General features: G+C 30.8%; 1 protein-coding gene across 1 annotated transcript; it reads left to right on the top strand.

The window, feature by feature from the left end:
* The first annotated feature begins 2,406 nt into the window (after window positions 1-2,406).
* LOC111708261 (uncharacterized) lies at window positions 2,407-21,538 on the top strand. The gene is made up of 17 exons (XM_023481586.1): window positions 2,407-2,430; window positions 7,244-7,353; window positions 7,979-8,046; window positions 8,251-8,334; window positions 9,630-9,738; window positions 10,434-10,497; window positions 11,047-11,134; window positions 11,359-11,433; window positions 12,268-12,357; window positions 13,417-13,473; window positions 15,025-15,118; window positions 15,837-15,920; window positions 17,607-17,703; window positions 18,304-18,411; window positions 19,173-19,252; window positions 19,758-19,815; window positions 21,433-21,538. Exons 2-17 carry the CDS (start codon window positions 7,266-7,268, stop codon window positions 21,491-21,493), a joined length of 1,305 nt encoding a protein of 434 aa, XP_023337354.1. The 5' UTR covers window positions 2,407-2,430; window positions 7,244-7,265; the 3' UTR covers window positions 21,494-21,538.
* The last annotated feature ends 325 nt before the right edge of the window (window positions 21,539-21,863 follow it).

Raw genomic sequence — 21,863 nt, 5'->3', positions numbered from 1 at the left:
GCTCTGTACATGAACAAATTGTCAAATTGTCATCTTTTCTAAAATATACTAATTTATAACAAAGATTTATAAATATTCTAAACCTGTTTTTAAAATGAAAAAGGAGTGCAGGAGGGTATAAATATTTGTAAGAGAATTTACTTAAAGGTCGGATAAAAATGTGATAATGCCACAATGGTTGTATAAATATATATACCGTGTATAAAGTTCATGTGAACCTGATCCTGTGTCCTGAGGGGGGGGGGGGGTGTTGGAGATACCTTGGAAATAAAACCTATTGTAGGGAACTAAACGTATTCTGTGACTGCCCAAAACCAGAACTTTCTACTTTGAGGACAAACATTTAGCCCAGGCAATGTTTCATGGAACCTTACAGAGGTTTATTAGAACCTGTCAAATAGTTGTAACTTTAGAGGCTAAAGGAACACTTTACGTCTAGAGTGTAGAGTGTAGAGTGTAGAGTGTAGAGTGTAGAGTGTAGAGTGTAGAGTGTAGAGTGTAGAGTGTAGAGTGTAGAGTGTAGAGTGTAGTATTCGAACCGGATTTTAGATGTCTGACATTGGGAAAATATCTTGCATGCACTGGAGTGTGGTCTCAAATTTGCTTGACATTTTAGTCTGATGATGATGGATTAAGATAAAGATATATTTTAACCTTCATATTAATTAGTTTGACTTCCTTGATTTTTAGTAAAGTAAGTAGAACACAATATATGAAAACTGAATATAAAAACACGCTAGCTTTGGACTCAAGCTTTGGTCGATATTTTTCAAGCAAATAAATTTTCACCAACAAAGCCGACCTAATACATTAATACAGAATAAATACAGAATACACAGTAAATCAACACATAAAATAGACACAATATAGTAATACAGAATAAATACAGAATACACAGTAAATAAACACATAAAATAGACACAATGTATTAATACAGAATAAATACAGAATACACATTAAATAAACATGCAGAACATAAACACAGAATACACAATAGATAAGCACAGAATACACAATAGATAAACACAGAATACACAATAGATAAACACAGAATACACAATAAATAAACACAGAACACACACTAAATAAACAGAGAATGCACATCAGGGATAAACACAGAATACACAATAGATAAACACAGAATACACAATAGATAAACACAGAAAAAACAATAGATAAGCACAGAATACACACTAGATAAACACAGAATACACAATAGATAAGCGCAGAATACACAATAGATAAACACAGAATACACAATAGATAAACACAGAATACACACTAAATAAACACAGAACACACACTAAATAAACACAGAACACACACTAAATAAACAGAGAATGCACATCAGGGAAACACAATACACAATAGATAAACACAGAATACACAATAAATAAACACAGAATACACAATTAATAAACCCAAAATGAAAACATTATAAATGCAAGAAAAATATACTTCGACCAAAAACATAAAATAAACTTAATTTACGTCATTTATAGTTAGCTAATTCAAGTGAATCGTATTGCAAAAACTGAAATTTTGACCTTCAGCGTGTTTTAGCTTCGACAGATTTTGTAAAAATTGCAGACACTAGTTTTAAATATAGGCCGATCACACAGAGAACAAGTTTAGCATTCTTGGCTTGATAATAATGTAAGATCTCTTCGGATAATATAAACTGAGCTAAAAACTTTAGAACGTGAAATCCAAAATCCCGACCAATAGACACACTTTTGATTTTCTTCTTAAACTACTCTTTCTTGGATATAGTGAGGGTTGTTAATCGTTTTTGAAAACGATCGTTAACGAACTAAAACCCTTCATTAACAATCGTTAATGAAACGACGAAATTTATTAAAAACTGTCGTTTTTGGAATTCACTTGTTTTTGAAAACCATTGCAATGTCAAACTTTTGTTGTTCGATCTAAATTTACAATTTGTATAATGTCTAGTCTACAACATGAGATTGTAAAGATAAGTATGTAAGTATTTAGCCTCTTATTCAAAACAACCAGCAATGGTTAGAGAGGTCCTGGCTAAATCAAACTTTTAACTGTAATTTATATTATCTATCTAAGAAGATTTGTGACTTCGTGCTTTAGGTCTATTATTATTCATCTCTTATTAATTAATGAAGTGCCCGGAGTTGCCCGTGGAATTTAGACTTTTGAACAAAAAAATCATGCTTATGTTACCCCCAATGTATCTATGGGTTTCCTAAAAAACATTCAGCTGTTTGGCCAGCTATAACAAATAGATATATATGAGCGAAAAGACTAATAAACAAAATTAACACAACTTTACAAAGAGAAAAAAAGAAAAAAGATTGATTTTTTTGTACAGCTGACAATTAGAATATTTGAGGTGTGCACCTGCCTGTCATACAGGTCATAAGAGCGAAGGTCAGCTTGTGACGCAGATTACAGGTAGTAATTTCTTTTCTAGGGAGGGATATGACGCTTACTTTTTCATTTTGAGCGTTTGTTTACTGAATATTTAGTTAACATTATTACGTTAATTATCCGTTCACTACGCATCAATACAGCTTAGAAAATTATGCATGGATTTGGGTCGACTTGGAAGTATCGCAACGCCTTGATTTTCTACCTAATACCTATCCAAGTTTTTCTTCAATTTTAAGGAACTCTGAAAATACAACAAATTGATACCGAACAGGACATCACGTCAAACTAACTACAACGAAGGCACGTCAAATTACATTAATTTTTACGAATGATAAAAACTCAGCGGGAGCGGTTGAATAAGCGGTTAAGGAGTTTTTTCTACAAAGTATATATATTTTTGAATTTTGACTTTGTATTGAAATTTTACGTGTTTTCAATCATATCTCCTTTTTACAATGAGATATTATGAGATATTATGAGATATTATGAGATATTAGGAGAGATTTGGAGATATTTAGAGATATTTAGATAAAACAAATGCTTGAATTAAAATATGTCACCAAATGAATTTGTTTTTTTCATACTTGCGGAAAACGAAAACCAGAAAAGTACGTGATCACAGTGTCGTTCTAGTATTGTCGCAAAAAAGGAACTGATTGCTAAACTTAAACTTTCATAATCTCATTATCTATGCAACCTGGTGGTGTAAACCTTCAATAATTCAAACTTTAACTTTTTATTTAAAAGAACTTAAAGTTTAGAATATCAAATGTCAAAATATTAAAAAATTAAAAACTTTTAAATGTTGAATAGAAAAAGACTCTTTATTTAATGGGTAAGAATTGGTTCCATGTGGCTCGCTAATCAGAAACCTAAATTCAGGACATTATCTGCATTATGCATTTACATTTTAATATTTTTAATATTTTTAATATTTTTAATTCGATTAATATCAAGCTTTAAAACAGAATGGATATTTCACATAAACATGGAAACAAAAAGAAGCTGTCGATTAAAAAAGCTTCTCTTTGAATACTTGTAAACTCAAAAAAAACTTGTAAACAAAAAACTTTTTAATTTTATTTACATCATTGTATTGCTTAACATTGTAGATTTTTATCGTAATGAAAAGTGTAGGATTTCATATCTATAATTTACTTAGAAACTTTCCTTGAGCTCAAACCTTTTTAATTAACTGTCAAGAGTACTCTAAAAACCAATAGTATTATTATTATTATTTTATCACGTCAAACTAATGTAAATTTCCCAAAAGATTAAAATCTTATGTTATATTTTTCATTTATCATAACTCCTTCTCCTCCCTTGGTTAGTTTGCTGTGACTTTTAGTTTCTAAGCTGTCCAATATTACTTTATTATAGAACCGCCCTTTTTTGTTTAGTTTTCAAAACTAGACTTTTGATTTTTATGGATATGTATTATGTATACTTATAATTTAACCTTTATTATTGATAAATATTAATTCTTATCATTCTTGAAACTTATAAAATACACTTTATATTATTTATTACATAATATTTTTAACCTTGACTAATTCTAAAAAACAAGGTAGCGTAAAATGCGTAAAATTCAGCGCACGGAATATTTACAGCTTTCGTTTTTTTTACGCAGCTTAGAACACGCGTTATCATAACATTAAAAAATATACTTCGTACAGCTTTTGTTTTTCTTGCAATATTTACATTTAAAAAAAAATAATATCCAACAAATCTCAAAAAAATCTAGAAAACTAGAGTTTGAAAATATAGTAGTCAGTTTCCGAGGAAAAAAAACGTATGTTCGATAACCTTGACTAATTCTAAAAAACATGTTAGCATAAAATGCGTAAGATGCGTAAAATGCGTAAAAGTTTCAGCTTTCGTTTCTTTATGCAGCTTAGATTTCCATGAACACGCTTTATCATAACATTAAAAAATATACTTCGTACAGCTTTTGTTTTTCTTGCAATATTTACATTTTAAAAAAAAATAATATCCAACAAATCTCAAAAAAAATCTAGAAAACTAGAGTTTGAAAATATAGGAGTCAGTTTCCGAGGAAAAAAAAAACGTATGTTCGATCGTTGAAATTCTATTACATATGTAGATACAGGGATACCCACAAAGGATGAGACTGTAAAGACGACCCAAAACTTTTAAAATATTATGACTTGAAGCATGATTTTTTGTGTCTACCATTAAATTAGTATTTTAATGGTTGACTAAATGATTAAACACAGAAATAAGGGACCCTGAAAGTTAAAAAAGAGACTAGGCAAATTCCGTACAGTCGTCTAAGAAGTATCACTTTTTGTGGGGAACACGGTATATCAACGTAAAAGGTTTTTGATATTGTATTATAAAAATGTTGATCTGAAGAGCTATGCTGAATCTAATATGATGTGCAAGACTCTGTACTTGCGTAAAAGTTTCAATAATTCGTAAATTCTCTGCAATATTATTGTATTGTGCAATCTTGAATATTCTGAAATCAAATGAAAAAATCAAAATCAAATATGTTGATTTTCAGCTCTCCAGAATTTGCTCCAAGAAAAAAGAAGTAAAAACATTGATACCCATAAAACTCTAGAATAAGAAAACGACATTTAAGCAATCTTCTGTGTATTTAATGGTGTTAAAAAGCAAATAGTTTTGCCTGTTGCCTGAAAATCCAATTATTAAATGAAACGGGTCTGTGTGTCCACCACATTATTGCTATGTTTCATTTTTGAGATATTTCGGGGATACTTGAGACAAAAGAGTACGCTCTATGTTCCTCATAAGAAACTTTTATTACTCTAGGTCAGATCATGACGTTTTTTATATTTATTTATCAATAGGAGTCAAGATGTGTGTACTGTATACTGTGGTATACACTGTGGAACTATGCTTACGATTCTTAAGAAACATTTGTAATTGCGTACGTCGTACATGTACAGCTAAAAGTAATTTTATTTTTAAATCTTAATTTTTATAGAAGATGTTCAAATCGTCAAATTTTAATTATTATTCGTGTTAATTGTTGTAGCATGGAAGTGTCATAACATTAAAGCAAGATAAGAATGTAAGGATGCATAAGCTAAATTTTAAATCAGCATCAGTATATCATTCGAGGCTGACTGTTACTGTATAGTAATATACATTTTGAACGCTACTTTACAGTTTCATTGTATATTGTACAATGAGTATTGTACTGTCACTTTGTATTGTACATTGTACAATTTGTGTAGTGTACTGTCATATTTGTATTTTATACTGTCAATGTGTAGTGTACTGCCACTTGTTTACTCATGCAGTACAATGTGTAGTGTAATGTACAGGTGTTATTTACGCTGTACAATGTGTGCAATGTGTGGTGTAATGTACAGGTGTTAGTGTACACTCTACAATGTGTAGTGTAATGTACATGTTTTATAGTACGCTCTACAGTGTGTATAGTGTAATGTAAATGTTTTATTTACACTGTACAATGTGTAGTGTAATGTACAGGTGTTATTTACACTGTACAATGTGTAGTGTAATGTACAGGTGTTAGTGTACGCTCTACAGTGTGTAGTGTAATGTACATGTTTTATTTACACTGTACAATTTGTAGTGTAATGTACAGGTGTTATTTACACTGTACAATGTGTAATGTAATGTACAGGTGTTAGTGTACACTGTACAATGAATAGTGTAATGTACAGTGTTATTTACACTCTACAATGTGTAGTGTAATGTTCTGGTTTTATTTAAACTGTACAATTTTATTTACACTGTAAAATTTTTAGTGTAATGAACAGGTGTTATTTAAACTGTACAATGTGTAGTGTAGTGTGATGTACAGGTTTTATAGTACACTTTACAATGTGCAGAGCAATGTACAGTTCTGATTAAGTTCGAAAATCTGCATAAAGTACATAAATATAAATTTTGCGTATCTAATTATATTTTCGTTTAATTTCTGATCATTGTGGACCCTATAGAACTGTAAGAAAATAAAGTGATGTGTTGAATATTAATAGAATATATAATATATATTAAAATACATGAATATATCTTTATTCATATTTTATTAAATCTCAGTGTTCTCGACTAGGTCAGCTGATTAACTTTATACTCCGAAATTTTGTTCAGTTATTTAGTGTTAACAGTTAATAGTTAATATTTGGCCATTTTATAAATTCATTGTACATTGTATTGAATCTGTGATATTTAAGTAATTCGGTTAGACATATTGTGATGGTACACTAGTGTTTATTATATTCGGTTAAAAATATTGTAATATTTCAATACATATATATGGTGGTACACTAGTGTTTATTATATTCGGTTACACTATTGTGATATTTGAATACATATATATGGTGGTACACTAGTGTTTATTAAAAAGCCAAAGTTATATTAAATTTGAAAAAAAAATATTAATTTTTGTATTCATTTTGGTCATTATTCCGAATTTGAGCCGAAATAATTATGTCAAATCATGATTTTTCTCTATTTCCATTTTTATTAAAAACCTATTTTAATATTCAAAGCTAAAAACTCGTCTCTTCATTCTTTCTAATTTTGAAATATTCGAAACTTCAAATCTATGTAACAATTTTTAAACCTCCATATTCTATCCATCGATCAGAAATATTACCTAGACTTAAAAAACTTCTGAAAATGAGAGAGTTTAACCCATGGATTAATTTAAGTTTTGATTTAACCCTTTTTTTTGCTCCAAGGTGTCATTGTTTTTAAACACCCTGGAAATACAGTCACGTGGTTCTTAAACCACAAAATTTCTTAAAATAGTTCACAGTGTGATTTGCTTTATTATTTATTTGAATATTAATAATAAAATAATGTGAAGGTAGAGGTGGTGCGAGGAAAAAATGGCAGACTCCAAGTGGTTAAATATCTACTCTTTAGCTCTTCTAACTCTAGGATATATAATTGGAGAACTCGCACATTTTCTTATAGGTGAGTTTGATATATTTTTACTGTGTTTTTTATTTCAATATTTAAAAATTAATGTATTAAAGTTTTTCCATAGAATGTTAGACAGGGTGACAACTTCAAAATAGGTCACATTATTAGTATGTTAGTAATGTATATTAGCAATGTATATTAGTAATGTATATTATAATGTATATTAGTAATGTATATTATAATGTATATTAGTAATGTATATTATAATGTATATTAGTAATGTCGCAGAAAGAAACTGAGTTTTCGCCACTAATTTAAATGTTTGAATCCTGTATATTTGCTACTTTGTAATGTAAACCTTTGATATTTCAAAATTAGACTATTTGATCCAAATGTATTCATTATTCATAATATCAAAGGCTGCGACATTTTTTTAGCGTCCACAAGTCCTAAAGTTTTAAAGAACTGTTAGCTACCACAAGGCCCACGCGGAATAAACGGTCCTTATTCCAGAGAACTGTAACTTTCGATCCCAATTTGACCTATAAAACACAACTTCTCTCTTTTTTTTACTTTTTTGCGGCAAATGCGTTTTAAACTCATATAGAAGAAACCAAATGTATTTTGCACTGGTTAGTTCGGGGTGGGCCTTAAACCATTATATAAAATATTTTAGCGACCACAAGTCCTGAAGTTGCAAAAGATATTCACTATGGGGATCTGGGATGTAGAGGAGATAAAGAGGTAATCTTGTTGTAAAAAAATAAAAAAATAATGATAATCCTACATTTTCTGCGTAAATTCTGAATCTTACTGCTAAGCATAAAAATGCTTAGATTTTTCGAGCAAGCTTTTAAAATACTGATATTGAGAACCATTTATGATATGGATTTACTTTGTGTGATATACAATATGTGTGCAGTACACTGTGCATAACTTTTTGTTCAGTTTGACTGTGAAGAGTTTAAGACAGCAGATACATGTACATCAAACTGTACATGGGACTACTTAGGGACTGGTCTGGAATATCAGGTCCAACATTTAAAATAGGAAAACAGATTTTTCAGAGTTTGTTCTTGACCTTTTTTGTCATGCAACTGTACCCTGACATACAACTAATCATATCTTCGTTTTTCTACAGTAAGACCCAAATAAACGTGGAAAAGAAAGACGACTGTTTTAAATAGTTCAATAAACATGTGAATCATAGCAATTGTGCAATGTAAAGAAGCCAATTTCACTTGATACGTTGATTTCTCTTAATAAGTTGACTTCTAATCTAAACCTATTTCATTAATAAGTTGATTTCCAATCTAAACCTATTTTACTTAATAAGTTGATTTCCAATCTAAGCCTATTTCACTTAATAAGTTGATTTCCAATCTAAAGCTATTTCACTTGATAAGTTGATTTCCAATCTAAACCTATTTCACTTGATAAGTTGATTTCCAATCTAATTTCACTTAATAAGTTGATTTCCAATCTAAACCTATTTTACTTAATAAGTTGATTTCCAATCTAAACCTATTTCACTTAATAAGTTGATTTCCAATCTAAACCTATTTTACTTAATAAATTGATTTCCAATCTAAACCTATTTCACTTTAAAGGTTGATTTCCAATCTAAACCTATTTGCCTTCTAACAACATCAAATATACACTAGATTTCCAATCTAAACCTATTTTCTTTCTAACAACATCAAATATAAACTAAATTTCCAACCTAAACCTTATTTTCTTTCTAACAACATCAAATATAAACTAGATTTCCAATCAAAACCTATTTGCTTTCTGACAACATCAAATATACACTAGATTTCAAACCTAAACCTATTTGCTTTCTAACAACATCAAATATAAACTAGATTTCCAACCTAAACCTATTTGCTTTCTAACAACATCAAATATAAACTAGATTTCCAACCTAAACCTATTTGCTTTCTAACAACATCAAATATACTCTACATTTCTTTAATGTCGTTTGTTATGTGTTTGTGTTGTAGAATAAACACGTTGTGAATCATTTATGACACTCTTTTAATAAAGGGCCAAGCTGAACTTTCCATTAAATAATTAGTTTTCAACATTAATTGTTTCTAAAAGAAATTGAGTTTTTGCCACAAACTGGGATTTTCTATTCCCTATATTTTTGCAACCCAATATCGAAAACCTTAGATATTTCAAACTTTTAATTTTGTTAGATCGACTAATCTGAGTTTTAGATATAGAAGATCTGCACCATTATGTTGCAAAGATATAGGCATTAGAACATTTAAGTTTGTGGCAATATACTCAATTCCTCTCATTTTTTGTTTCTTTTTCTACAGGTTTTGGCGGGACCAGCATTTATAGTTACATTCACATTTTCTGCTCTCATCATGGGATTTTTAGCAGACAACTTCAGCAGACCTCTCATTTTATCTGCTGCCATCACAGGTACAAGTTATTTTTACAATCTAATCCAAAAGTACCCAGAGTTGATTTGGTGTCAGATATCAAAACAATGTTATAAAAGACTTTTTTTTGACAAGTCAAAATTCTGCCGTGTGAATGTTTTTTTACGATTAAGTCCCCACAAAAAAAAGTTTTCTTTTTAAGCCGTAAATCAAAAAAAAAAATATAAAAATGGCTTGAATCGGACACTTTTTAAAAGTGTCCATACAACTCACTACCTGAAGTGAATCTTGTCCATATCAGAATATTTGTATTTTTATTTTGATCTTTCTTTCAAACCCCGTCTCTAGCTTACCGTCGTGAACTCAGGCAATTGTCTCTAGTTTACCGTCGTGAACTAAGGCAATCGTCTCTAGTTTACCGTCGTGAACTAAGGCAATTGGAAATCTGAGAATAGTTCAATGACGATTTCCTACACAGTGCTGCAACGCAAGTGCATTCATTTTGATGCTAAAATATAAAATTAAAACATATCAGTATTTAGATTTTTTTTCTAATAAAATTACAAAGCTAAACATGCAAATCAAAATCGATTTCGATGTGTTTAATGTTTTTCATGTTTGTTTAAGTATACTCTGTTTGCTGTATGCTGATGGGTTTAATGTTTTTCATGTTTGTTTCAGTATTCTCTGTTTGCTGTATGCTGATGGGTTTAATGTTTTTCATGTTTGTTTCAGTATTCTCTGTTTGCTGTATGCTGATGGGTTTCAGTCAAAGTTATTGGCAGCTTGTTGTTCTCAGGTAAACAGGGATTATTCCCTTTAAATTCAAAAACAAAACCTTTATAGCTCTTCAAAAAGAACCACATACTCTAATTTTCTATTTTCAATTTCTTTACCTAATGCCTCAGACGTTTGATATTTCAAACAATAAATTCTGCCAGATCAAATAGTCTAAGTTTAAAAAATCAAAGGTTGACCAGGCTCGGAAATTCAAATGTACTACGAGCGGGGGAAGGCAGGCAGCCATGAGCCACCACTATTTCCCCTTCCGTGCCACATATTAGCTTTTTTCTCTTCCGGCAGCCATGAGCCACCACTATTTCCCCTTCCGTACCACCACATTTGACTCTTCCGGGCAAAACTACTTTTTTAAATGGTAGATTTAGGGCCTTTAAAGTGTGATTTTAAAAAATCCAGCCGCGTTACGCAAAAAAGCACAACTCAAACCATTTTTTCAGCTCTATTTAAGATTAATATTAAAATTACTCATTAACCAACTTTGTGATGTTTCACATTGATAATTTATAAGTCTATACAGGGTGGCTAGTAAAAAATGTTTTTACTTTAGAATGGGAATAGCTCTAGGAGAGGGAGCATGCAGGCCTGCCAGTGGATCCCTTATTGCGGAGTTTTTCGGTCCAGAAAACAGAGCTAAGGTGTGTATTACTTATTTTCTGGGATTTCCAAATTGTGGCCTACCTTTTCAGTATTTTTACAAAGAAGTACGAAATTTCTCTAGATTGACACTCATATACCACAAGTCCTATACTCTCTGTTTTATACAAATTTTTATGCAAAAATTTGACAATTTCATATTAATATTTAATTTTACTAATTTTTATAAAAGACCGTTGCATTTTATTTATTGTTTCTATTTCAGGCGAATGGTGTTTTTTCCTGGGGTGTTTACTACGGATATGGTCTAGCTTTTATATTTGGAATATATATTACACAAGTAATTTTTTTTATAAAACAATTCTAAACAATTTTCTTAAATATTTTAATCTTAATAACATAAACTTTATAATGATTTTAAAAAAAAATTCAAAAATAAATTTGTAAAATGTCTTAAATGTAGGTTTTAAAAATTCAAAGGAAGAAAAGGTGAATAACATTTTTTTAGTTTTTTCTTCAAAGTTAAAAAATTCGGACCTAATCTAATAACTTAAAGAAACATAATAACTTGAACAATAAATCTCCCTATTTTATAAACTCTAAGACATAATTTTAGAATCTTTTTAGGACAAAACTTACAAAATTGTTTAATAAAGAAACTGGTCTCTAGCCTCCACCTTTAATTTGGTATTCTTGATATCTTTGCAACCTGATGTCTTTCAAACTATGAATTTTGCAGTAGATAAATATAATCTGTGAAATATCTAAGATTCTCACTCCCACCATCATGGAAAATATTGGAATTTGAAAATTTAAATGTAAAGCTAGTAATCAGTACCTTTGTTTGTTTAAAGTAACTATAAGCGTAATTTCAAGTGACCTTTTATGCAAAGACGACATTCCCGATTCTCACTGGTACCGTTGAAACCTTTTTCTGATCAATACTATGGAAGATAATGAAGTTTGCCTAGGCTTAATGCCTATCTATGTTTTCCTGCAATAAAAACACGCATATCATGTCTGTAGAGAAACCAGAGTTGAAAACAATTAGTTCTTAAGATTATAAATATTGATAACTAATTCATACTTGATCAGACAAAGCTTTTAAAGGTAACGACGTTGCCATCTTTGAATGGAGGGACACTTTAAATTACTTGTACAGTCCCTTTAAAAGGCTGATATACTTGGATACGGATGGAGAAGTGCGTATGTTATGGCTGGAGCACCTGGTTTAATTATTGCTGCTCTTCTCATCTTTATCAAGGTATAATCAGTCCACGAACTTAATCAGGTCTTATTTTACCAAAAATTTAAAATTAAGAAAGGAATTGAGTCTTTGCCACAAATCCCAATTGTCTAATACCTATATCTCTAAAACCAGATGGCGTAAACCTTTGATATTTCAAACTTAGATTATTTGATCCATCAGAATTCAAAGTTTGAACTCGGGTCAACAACATTGGGTTAATTGTAGAGATAATGGAATTAAAATTAAACTTTGTGGCAATGACTCAATCTATGTAGTTACTATATATCTTTGATCAATCAATTTCATTAAATTTAAAATTCAGCGTTAAAGATGCTCCAAACCTCACAAGAAAATCACTAGAAATTAAACAGAAAACTGATAAGAAAAACAATTGATTTTCAAGTGAAAAAAGGGAAACAAACTTAGATTATGATGCGTTAAAAAATAAATTGTAAATAAAAAAGACAAGTATATTTGAGTATAATGCGGGGGTTGGGGTGGGTTTAATTAACGAATTTCTTGGGGTCAAATTTCTTGAAATCTCAATATCCACTGCGTAACTTTTAAATTTGAGAAATAATTTTTTGAACCCATAAATTTTGGTTATCCCTCAAAATTATTTAATCCAGGGATTAACAACTTAAAAGTTTTAATCTCTGTCAGCGTATAGATTTACGTCTTTATAGATGTTAAACCTTAAAGCGACCATACATATTTACTTTCTACACAGTTTATAATGCATCCACCAACCATTGAGACCGAGTAGACTTTCAAGTTTTTCTATAGACCTTTGCTCTTGGGTTGAACTTGTACTTTTTAGTAAACCTACAATATTAGGGTTCTAAACTTTGTTTCTTTAGATTCGGGTTTTAATAATTATTTTCTATCAGAGTTTGACGTCAAAATCCCACTGCTGATGGTTCAAATTAGTTTTTCGAGTTGAGAATTTTGTCTTTTAAACTTATAAATTCTCAGAAGTCAACAGGTTTCAAATACTGAGGTTTTTTGTGTTTCTTTCTTGTATAAATAAAGATAAATAATATTTAAATTTTGTTATAAAAATAAACAATTTAGGATCCAAGATACAAAGTAAAGAATGATCAAGCTTCTGTTGAGAATAAAAGCGCCCTGGTAAGCATGATTTTAGATGCAGAATCTATAAATAAACAGTGATAACCATGAAAACTGTAGAATAAGAAGACGACATAAAATCAATTCTGAACTGCATTTTAAGTTCTTGAAAAGCAAATAGCTTTACTAGCAAGGTATTAAATCACTTATTAAGTGAAATGGGTTTGTTTTCACTGTACAATTGCTATGCATCAGAGTCATTGGACTTTTTAAAGTCAAAACTTGAGACTAAACGTCGACTTCATATTCTAGAGTTTTCTGGTGATCACTGTATAAAGTAGCAATCTCTGTTTGTCTGTTTTTTGTTCTGTTTGTGTATCCGATCATAACTTAAGAATCCCGTAATTGATTTGGCTCAAATTTTGTTTGGGGAAATCGGAAATCGGGAGAACCACGGGAATTTGTAAAGCTTGGTTTGAAGATTCTTAGCTAACATCGTAATTTAAGACCAAGCGGGAGGAGGGAAGGGGTGCTGAGGCGCCATGTTTTGGGTATGTAAGAAAAGTCAGAAAATTTCAACAGCCTCAGACCAATACTTTTTGAGTTATGTAGAAAAAACTACAGCGGGAATAGGGTTAACCAAACAAATATCAAAATATATCTCTTCATAGTAGACATAAAGGAATTATTAGAATTTAACACCTTTAACCCTAGAACATCGACATTATCTTCCGCATTATTGATGAGAAAATTAGTACCGTTGTGAATCGGGCATTGCCATGTTTGCATGGATGTTCATTTGAAACTTTATTCTGTTGAGCCTTTTATAGCTTACAATAATATAAAGAATATAATCATACTAGGCTTTTAGCGTGCTTCGCGCCCATCTTCTATTTATTTTGTAAACATGTTCTTTTTGTTTACATTTTAAAACAAAGAAGAAACAAATTTTGAGGATTTTAAAAAAAAATTCGCGGATTTTCAAGAATTTAAATTTTTTTTTTACAAAATTAAAAAACTTTAAAACACATTTTTCTAAAATGTTTATCTTTCATAAACCTTCCCGGTGGTCACGTGATGTCCCACAAAAAATTTGGACCCGATCGGTTCAGCCGTTTTGACGTTTTTTGGATACAAACAAACAAACAAACACCCAGACAGACAAGCCAAATTTATACATAGATGAAGAACATTATTGAGATCCTGTGAATGGAACAGAAAAGATGTTTTTTAAGAATTGTCATGAACCGTATAATGATACTTATCATATATAAATTTGGCTTGTCTGTCTGTTTGTCTGTTTGTATCCAATAAACGTCAAAACGGCTGAACCGATCGGGCCCAAATTTTTTGTGGGACGTCTAGGGACCCCAGGGAAGGTTTATGAATGATTGAAATTTTAAATATTTGTCTCCATCAAAATTCGATCTTCATTAAATTTTTTAAAATTTTGAAAATCCACGAAATTTTTTGTGAAAATCCGCGAATCATTTTTGTTTTGTTTTACGATGTACACAAAGAGAACATGTTCACAATTAATTTAGAAGATGGGCGCGAAGCGCCCTCTAAGGCTAGTATCATATATTTCATAAAAAACGTGAATTTTTTAAGGAGGAATCTGGTCCTAAGTTTTCTCTGCGAAATTATCTGATTTCTATCAAGAAAGGATTCTGGCAACCAGCCATGATTTGTTTGCTGCTCTCAGGTAGGGATGGATCGTTTTCACTTTTTTTTTTTAAAACGATCGTTTCGTTTTAAAAACGACGAAGAAAATACGAAACGGTCGTTTTTAGAAAGGATCGATTTTGAAAAAGATCGTATTTTAAAACTTTTTATCGTTAGTCGTTACGTTATTCGAATGCGTCGAAAAAAATCGATGATTATAGGTTGTATAATATCTAAATGATTTGTTTGGAATTAAATGGATGTTGAAAAAGACTCATACCGAAGAATGTAGCGTCCATACAAATTCGGAAAATTGCAATATTCAACTTGGGTCGTAAAAAACATCCATTTAATTCCAAACAAAACATTCAGATATTATACAACAATATTTCATAAAATTTTTGATTTTGGTTTTTAAAATTAATATTTCGCTTACAACTGGAACATTCCTGGAAGATATGAAAATGTCGTCTTCATTATCAAAAATCCTCAAAACAGGAATGATTGTTTCAAAAGTAACTCTCGGATCATAATAAATAAAAATTATTAATGAAATATCAACTATATACGATCGAATATTCGGTATTAATTCTTTATATCAATTTTCTCCTTATTGCAATAAATAAAAGTAAGATTAGCAGAAATCACCATAGAATATTTTTCGACGTAAGCCTATACCCCTTTTCATTTTTCGCAAACACTCCCTTTAACGCATCTCATTTTGAGTTTAGCGAAATATTCTACTTTTTTAATTTTAGCTGCTGTCAGACATACTGCTGGGTACAGTTGGGCGAATAACAACTTTAATTATTTTAATACATATCATGAGGGAAAAGAAATAGGTGAGATCAAATAGATTCTAGTACAATAGATGGCAACGTAGAATTTGTACACTCACAGTACAGTTGTATTCTGTCGTCACAAGTGTCAATTCAGGTTTTGTGTCCGACAAAATCATCAATAATAGGGATAATTTTACAATAAAGTGCTTTGCTAACAGTAAAATAAGTGCAATTTAATGTGTTCTTTAGTTTCTGTTTTTACATTTCATCTTGGGAAACATGTCAACTAATTTGAGAAAATTTCGTTTTCCTTGTTATATTTGACACTTGTGACGTAGTGTATAATAGGTTGATTTCTCTGTTGCCACCTATTGTACTTGATAATCTATTTGGGTGAGATACACAGTTTCCCTCTTAACCAACTCCAAGGTTGTAAGGTTAGATATTCTGGATGCGCTCCAATGCAAGGATGTAATGCAAGGAAAGTCAATTTCAGTTGCGTATACTCTGCATATATATATTGAAACCAGTTCTCTCTGGGCGGAATTTGTAAATAATAATAGATGTATCAGTGTTCGTTTAGTATCCGAGGTGGTTAAAAGCATTAAGTTTTGATAATTTTGATAATTCACATAATAGTTTCCTATGACCGGAGTATTTCATTGATTTTTGTATGTGAAATATGGATCCCATGTCAGGCTTCGACATCCGTCTTACGTTGTGTTTACATTACCGCCCAGAGACAGTACACTGCAGTGCAAAAGATGTGTACACTTCTGAAATAACTTTCCTTGCATTAAATCCTTGCTCCAATGTAGGTAAAGACGACCTTTATAGCAATGTATAGTGGACACTCTAAATCCTCATATGAGAATAAAAAGAATAATACATTTGCGGCTCCCTAAAATTTTAATTCAAAAATTGATAACTTGTATTAGAATGGCAATTTTTAGCTTCAAAGAAAGACGACATTTACCAACATTGGAGCGCCCTTGCTCTATACATGACACTAACATGACTTTAAAGTCGTCTTTGATCTGAGCTAGCTATATCAAATAACAAAATAAGTATCAATTCTACAGGGTTACCCACAAAGAATGCGCCTGTAAAGACAACATGAAACCTTTTGATGATTCCGAGGTTAAGTTAAGTCCTATGCCATAAATATAATTTTTTCTTATTCATGAAGCAAAAAAACTAACAGTTGCAGAAAATCATAAAAATAAGGAGACAGGCAGTATAAATTATGTAGAATCTTCTCAGAAGTCCCATCATTTGTGGGTAACCCTGTATTAAAAGCTTTGCATTATGGTGTAGTCTAAAAACGTTATAATTTGTGCAACCCAAAAAGTTTATTGTACAGATTTATTAAGTACGCTAATTCTTTACTAACTGTATAGGCCATCAACTATACCGCGAGCGTACTGCATATTTGTTTATTATAAGTTGATTCTGGCCTAACCTACAGAATATCAATATTAGTAAACAGTACAACTAACTGAGCACACAGGTAGAGAACTATCATTCCCCTGGTGCAATCTTTATTGATACACAACACATCTTGTCATCAGATTCCGGGTTACCTTCAGTATGACGTTTTAAAGATTAAATCAAGTTTTCTGTCTTCCAGAACCTGAGTTTTACAGTCGTCTTCCTGTTCCAGAGTTTTATTATAAAATTATTCACGTTGTACCTGAAAATTGTTCGATTTTAAAGACGACGTTTAGGAATCTCTGTTCTGTTAAGGTTACTGGTTCATGATCTGCTCTATTGTTGGAGGAGGGTGTGGGGTTGTTTTCGGAGGAATATTTTCAGATATTCTCGTGAAAAGAATGGGAATCAGGCAAGTTCACATCTGATGAAATGAAATGAGAACTAACCAAAAATAATGTCAATCAAATGTCCTGCACGTATAGAAAATCCTCACAATGAAAATTCAAAGTTTTGCGCAAAAAATAAGACAACTCATACTCAAATTTTAAACTTATAAGTTTCTTTTCTTTTTATTTTTTACACAGCAACCCTATTCACACATTTTATTTTATCTAAAGTTCTAAACTACTATGGAAATACAGGGTAACCTTCCATGAATTATGCTGAATGGACCAAACCTCTGTAGAGTAAAAAAAGGAGATGTTAGTTCCACATTTATTGAAAATATATTTCGGTCTGGGTTGACCCCCGTCAGTTCTAACGTTATAATAACCATCATTTGATGTCATTTAATTAAGTCATTTAAGTTTGCAGGAAACGGTGAATAATAGGAAACTGACGGTATTCTGTATAATATTAGATATGACTCTCTTTATCAATTTTACAAAAAATGATTGTTTTTGAATTATAAAAGTATAAAACTATAAAATTACAAAATTATAAAATTATAAAATTATAAAATTATAAAATTATAAAATTATAAAATTATAAAATTATAAAATTANTATAGTTCCAGACAATGTCAGGTCAATATATTTATATATTCAACAGATATAGTTCCAGACAATGTCAGGTCAATATATTTATATATTCTAGAGATAGTTCCAGACAATGTCAGGTCAATATATTTATATATTCAACAGATATAGTTCCAGACAATGTCAGGTCAATATATTTATATATTCTAGAGATAGTTCCAGACAATGTCAGGTCAATATCATCGAAATTTACATAATTCATTACTTTTCAAAGTAAAAAAACCGACGCAATCCTTCTTCTTGAAGCTCCGACAAAAACTTTAATGGTACTGTTGTGAATTGGGGTCACTTAAAGGGAGAGACCGGCTATGTAACATAGCTGAACTTAGTTCAAGAATTGTAAAAAACGTTTCTTCTGCTGGTTGAAACATCAGGTAATATACTGCAAACGCTTTACTCCCTTATTTAAAAAAGCACACCACAAAAATGTCTCATTGGTATCTAATGAATTCTAATGATTTTTTTTTCATATTACTGCATTCTCAATTCAACAATGTTACATAGCCGGTCTCTCCCTCTAAGATTATGTATACAGTCACTTAATGTTTTTAAAGGTGATCGAATAAGTTGTTTGACGAGAAATAAAGAACAGTGCGAAGTTGTTTCAAAGATCCAGCAGCCGGGAATATTTAGAAAATAACAGGGATTCGACTGTTGCAATTTTTCACGCTGGATCCTATGAGAGTTTTTCCAATTACTTTAAAAACCTAAAAACAAACTTGTTCTTAAAATAAAACGTATTCAGACACTCGCCAAGGTGTTGTGTTGTTGGCGAAACTTAAAGTCAAACCAAGCTGGTAAATCGATACAACTTTTTATAGCAACTTGAGAAATGTTTCAGATCTATCACAGTTTCCACGTTCTTGTTCATCATGAATAATCTTGGTGGAAATATACCTATTCTCATTGAAGTTGTAGCAGGTAAAGACGACTACTAGAGAATAAAATGATTCAGAAAAAAAATAAAACCCTTAAAAAAAGAGAAAACCGCCAGCATAAGAATAAATTTTTATCGTAAAAGAAAAAACAGAAATTTTTGGTTCATTTTTTCCATTTCTTTATAATTGGAGAATTGGATCTAGGAAAATCAAACCAAAATTACGAATTTTTCAATCGTAGTTGTACAAAAAGTTGTAAAAGAAATCTGAGTCCGAATTTGAGCCGCGTCTCTTTCCCAAAAACCGGTTTCAATTTACCGCCGGCTTAAATCTTGAAACATTGAATACAACGCTCAAATTCTTAAAATTCGGCCTCAGATAACTTAAAACTTTCAATCTTTTAATCATTTTATGAAAGTTATTGAGTCGTTGTCAAAAAATCTAAGTATCTAAGGTTTACATATTCATGTTGCAAAGATATAGGGATTCGAATATTTGGGTTTTCGACAAAGACTCAAAAACTTTTTGATTATGAAATCTAATATTAGAATGGATTGAGCTGAAACCTGCATTATATATGTTTTGGCCTGGTCTAGTTGGTCTCAGGAAACCTAATTATTCATCTTCCAATTATTGAAAACTTTTAAATATCAGGAAAATCTTTTCTGACATTTTCAGATTTTGTGGAAAACATCACGAACACGTCAGAAGGTTTAAACTACAGGGTTTCCTATAAACATCACGAACACATCAGAAGGTTTAAACTACAGGGTTTCCTATAAAACATCACGAACACGTCAGAAGGTTTAAACTACAGGGTTTCCTATAAAAGATCAGTCTTCAGAGTATTAATTAAGTCTGATTTCTTACTTTCAAAGCTCCTCCAGCTTTACAACTTTTCAAGTCTTAATTCCTTTACTAAACTATTAAATAGACCCTCTCTAGACTATTCTAGTCTAAAAACATACCTTTAAATCGTTTTAGGTTGTTATTAAAGTATTATTCTTTGTCAGTAACTCATTCGCTAAAAAAAAACAATGAATTAGAAAGATTACTTTTACGTCTGTCAATTCATCTACAAAACTGTTTCTAAGAGGGGCCTTCATTGTAGTGTTGTGAGGGACATTCTGATTAAGATGAATGAGATAAACGCCGCATCCGAGGCGATCGAATGGAATCTTTGAAATTCTGGTCTTTCAGAATTTAGAAATTTTGTTGAATGTCCAATTTTACATTTCTTTGTCTTGTAAATTTCACAATCTCCTGTAATCTCTGTAAAAGCAATCAAAGTAGTTGTGTAACTATAGCGAATAAAACCAGTACAGTGGGACTCATAAAACTGTGGAATAAGAAGGTGCCAACGTAGTTGAATTTTAATAGTCCAATGAACACTTTAATTGTGCAATGGAAACAGACCCATTTCACATAATCAGTTTATTTTCAGGCCAATACTGAGTCCAGAAATAAAAAAGTTCAGTTTTGACCCATAGATGCACGATTGTGACTTAATCTAAATCTAAACTTTAATTAGTTTAAATAATTAACTCGATCACCGAAATCGACGAGTGATATACTTAACCCTTGGAACCCTCGCAGTCTCTCATATTTTTCAATCAATCAAACATGATTCTCTGGAATTCATCCCACTTTAAATAATTATTTTTAACCTTTAAAAGCTATAAACTAAAACTCGTGCATTCTCCACAGTTTTGGACAGAACATCAAATACACATAGCTTGCGTAAATGTCGTCTTCATGTTTAAAATATTATAGGTCCTATTGTGCATATTTCTCAGATTGGTTGATCATTACTCCTGTCTTAGAATATTCTGGCAAAAGAGATAAAACATTTGCTTTAAGTTTTCAGATTTAAAATATAAACTTTGTTTATAAATCCGGACCAGGAAAGTTTTAATGAACTGTTTTTGTTAGTTACAGAGGTCTACTATATACAGTGATATCCAGAAAACTCTAAACTAGAAAGTCGTCTTTTAGAATCAAGTTATAACTATAAAAAGTACAATGAGCATTGAACACAGCCATTACGTATTGTAAACAGACCAATATTTCTAAATTAATGAATTAAAAAGTGTCTTGTAAAACTATTTGCTTTGTAACAAAATCAAATTAAGTATTGCTACAATGTCGTTTTCTTATTCCAGTGTTTTCTGGCTATTACTGTAGCAAGTATAAAATCAAGATGAATGGTTGGTTTACCTACAGTGGAGTGATGTTTGCTTTATCCAGCTTTACTCTCCCAGCTCAACACAAAGAAATAAAATAAAATTATTTAATTAACTTTCAACAAATAAATTTATTTACCCACGCATTAGATTATTAACTACTTATAATTCACTGTTATTTTGGTTCTCAGTGTTATAAAGTTTTAGGACAGAAATTTTCCCTTTATCGAGAACCTTTAAGATATAGAGAAAATTGAAGTCCAAAAACTTTATAGCACGTCGTGCCAAAATGTTATAGGTAATTTTTTGAAACGTTTGTGTACTTGTCTTATTTCAATGGCTATTTCTATAGATCAAATAAGCTTTGAAACAAAGCAGAAGTCAATGGTATTTCATTTCAAAAAAATTATTTTGGAAATATCCTATTTTTTGGGAAAAATCCGTGAACCAATCAAAACTTGTATAGCATGC

This window comes from Eurytemora carolleeae, unplaced genomic scaffold (assembly GCF_000591075.1).
Source record: "Eurytemora carolleeae unplaced genomic scaffold, Eaff_2.0 scaffold868, whole genome shotgun sequence".
Taxonomy (NCBI): Eukaryota; Metazoa; Arthropoda; class Copepoda; order Calanoida; family Temoridae; genus Eurytemora; species Eurytemora carolleeae.
This window is presented reverse-complemented; position numbering and strand designations above follow the sequence as displayed.

What these genes read in the sequence shown, in the direction of transcription:
- LOC111708261 (XM_023481586.1), top strand. Translation starts at nt 7,266, where the DNA reads ATGGCAGACTCCAAGTGGTTAAATATCTACTCTTTAGCTCTTCTAACT. An exon ending in ACTCGCACATTTTCTTATAG is followed by an intron (nt 7,354 to 7,978) that starts GTGAGTTTGATA and finishes AAAATATTTTAG; the next exon opens with CGACCACAAGTCCTGAAGTT. An exon ending in GTCCAGAAAACAGAGCTAAG is followed by an intron (nt 11,135 to 11,358) that starts GTGTGTATTACT and finishes TTTCTATTTCAG; the next exon opens with GCGAATGGTGTTTTTTCCTG.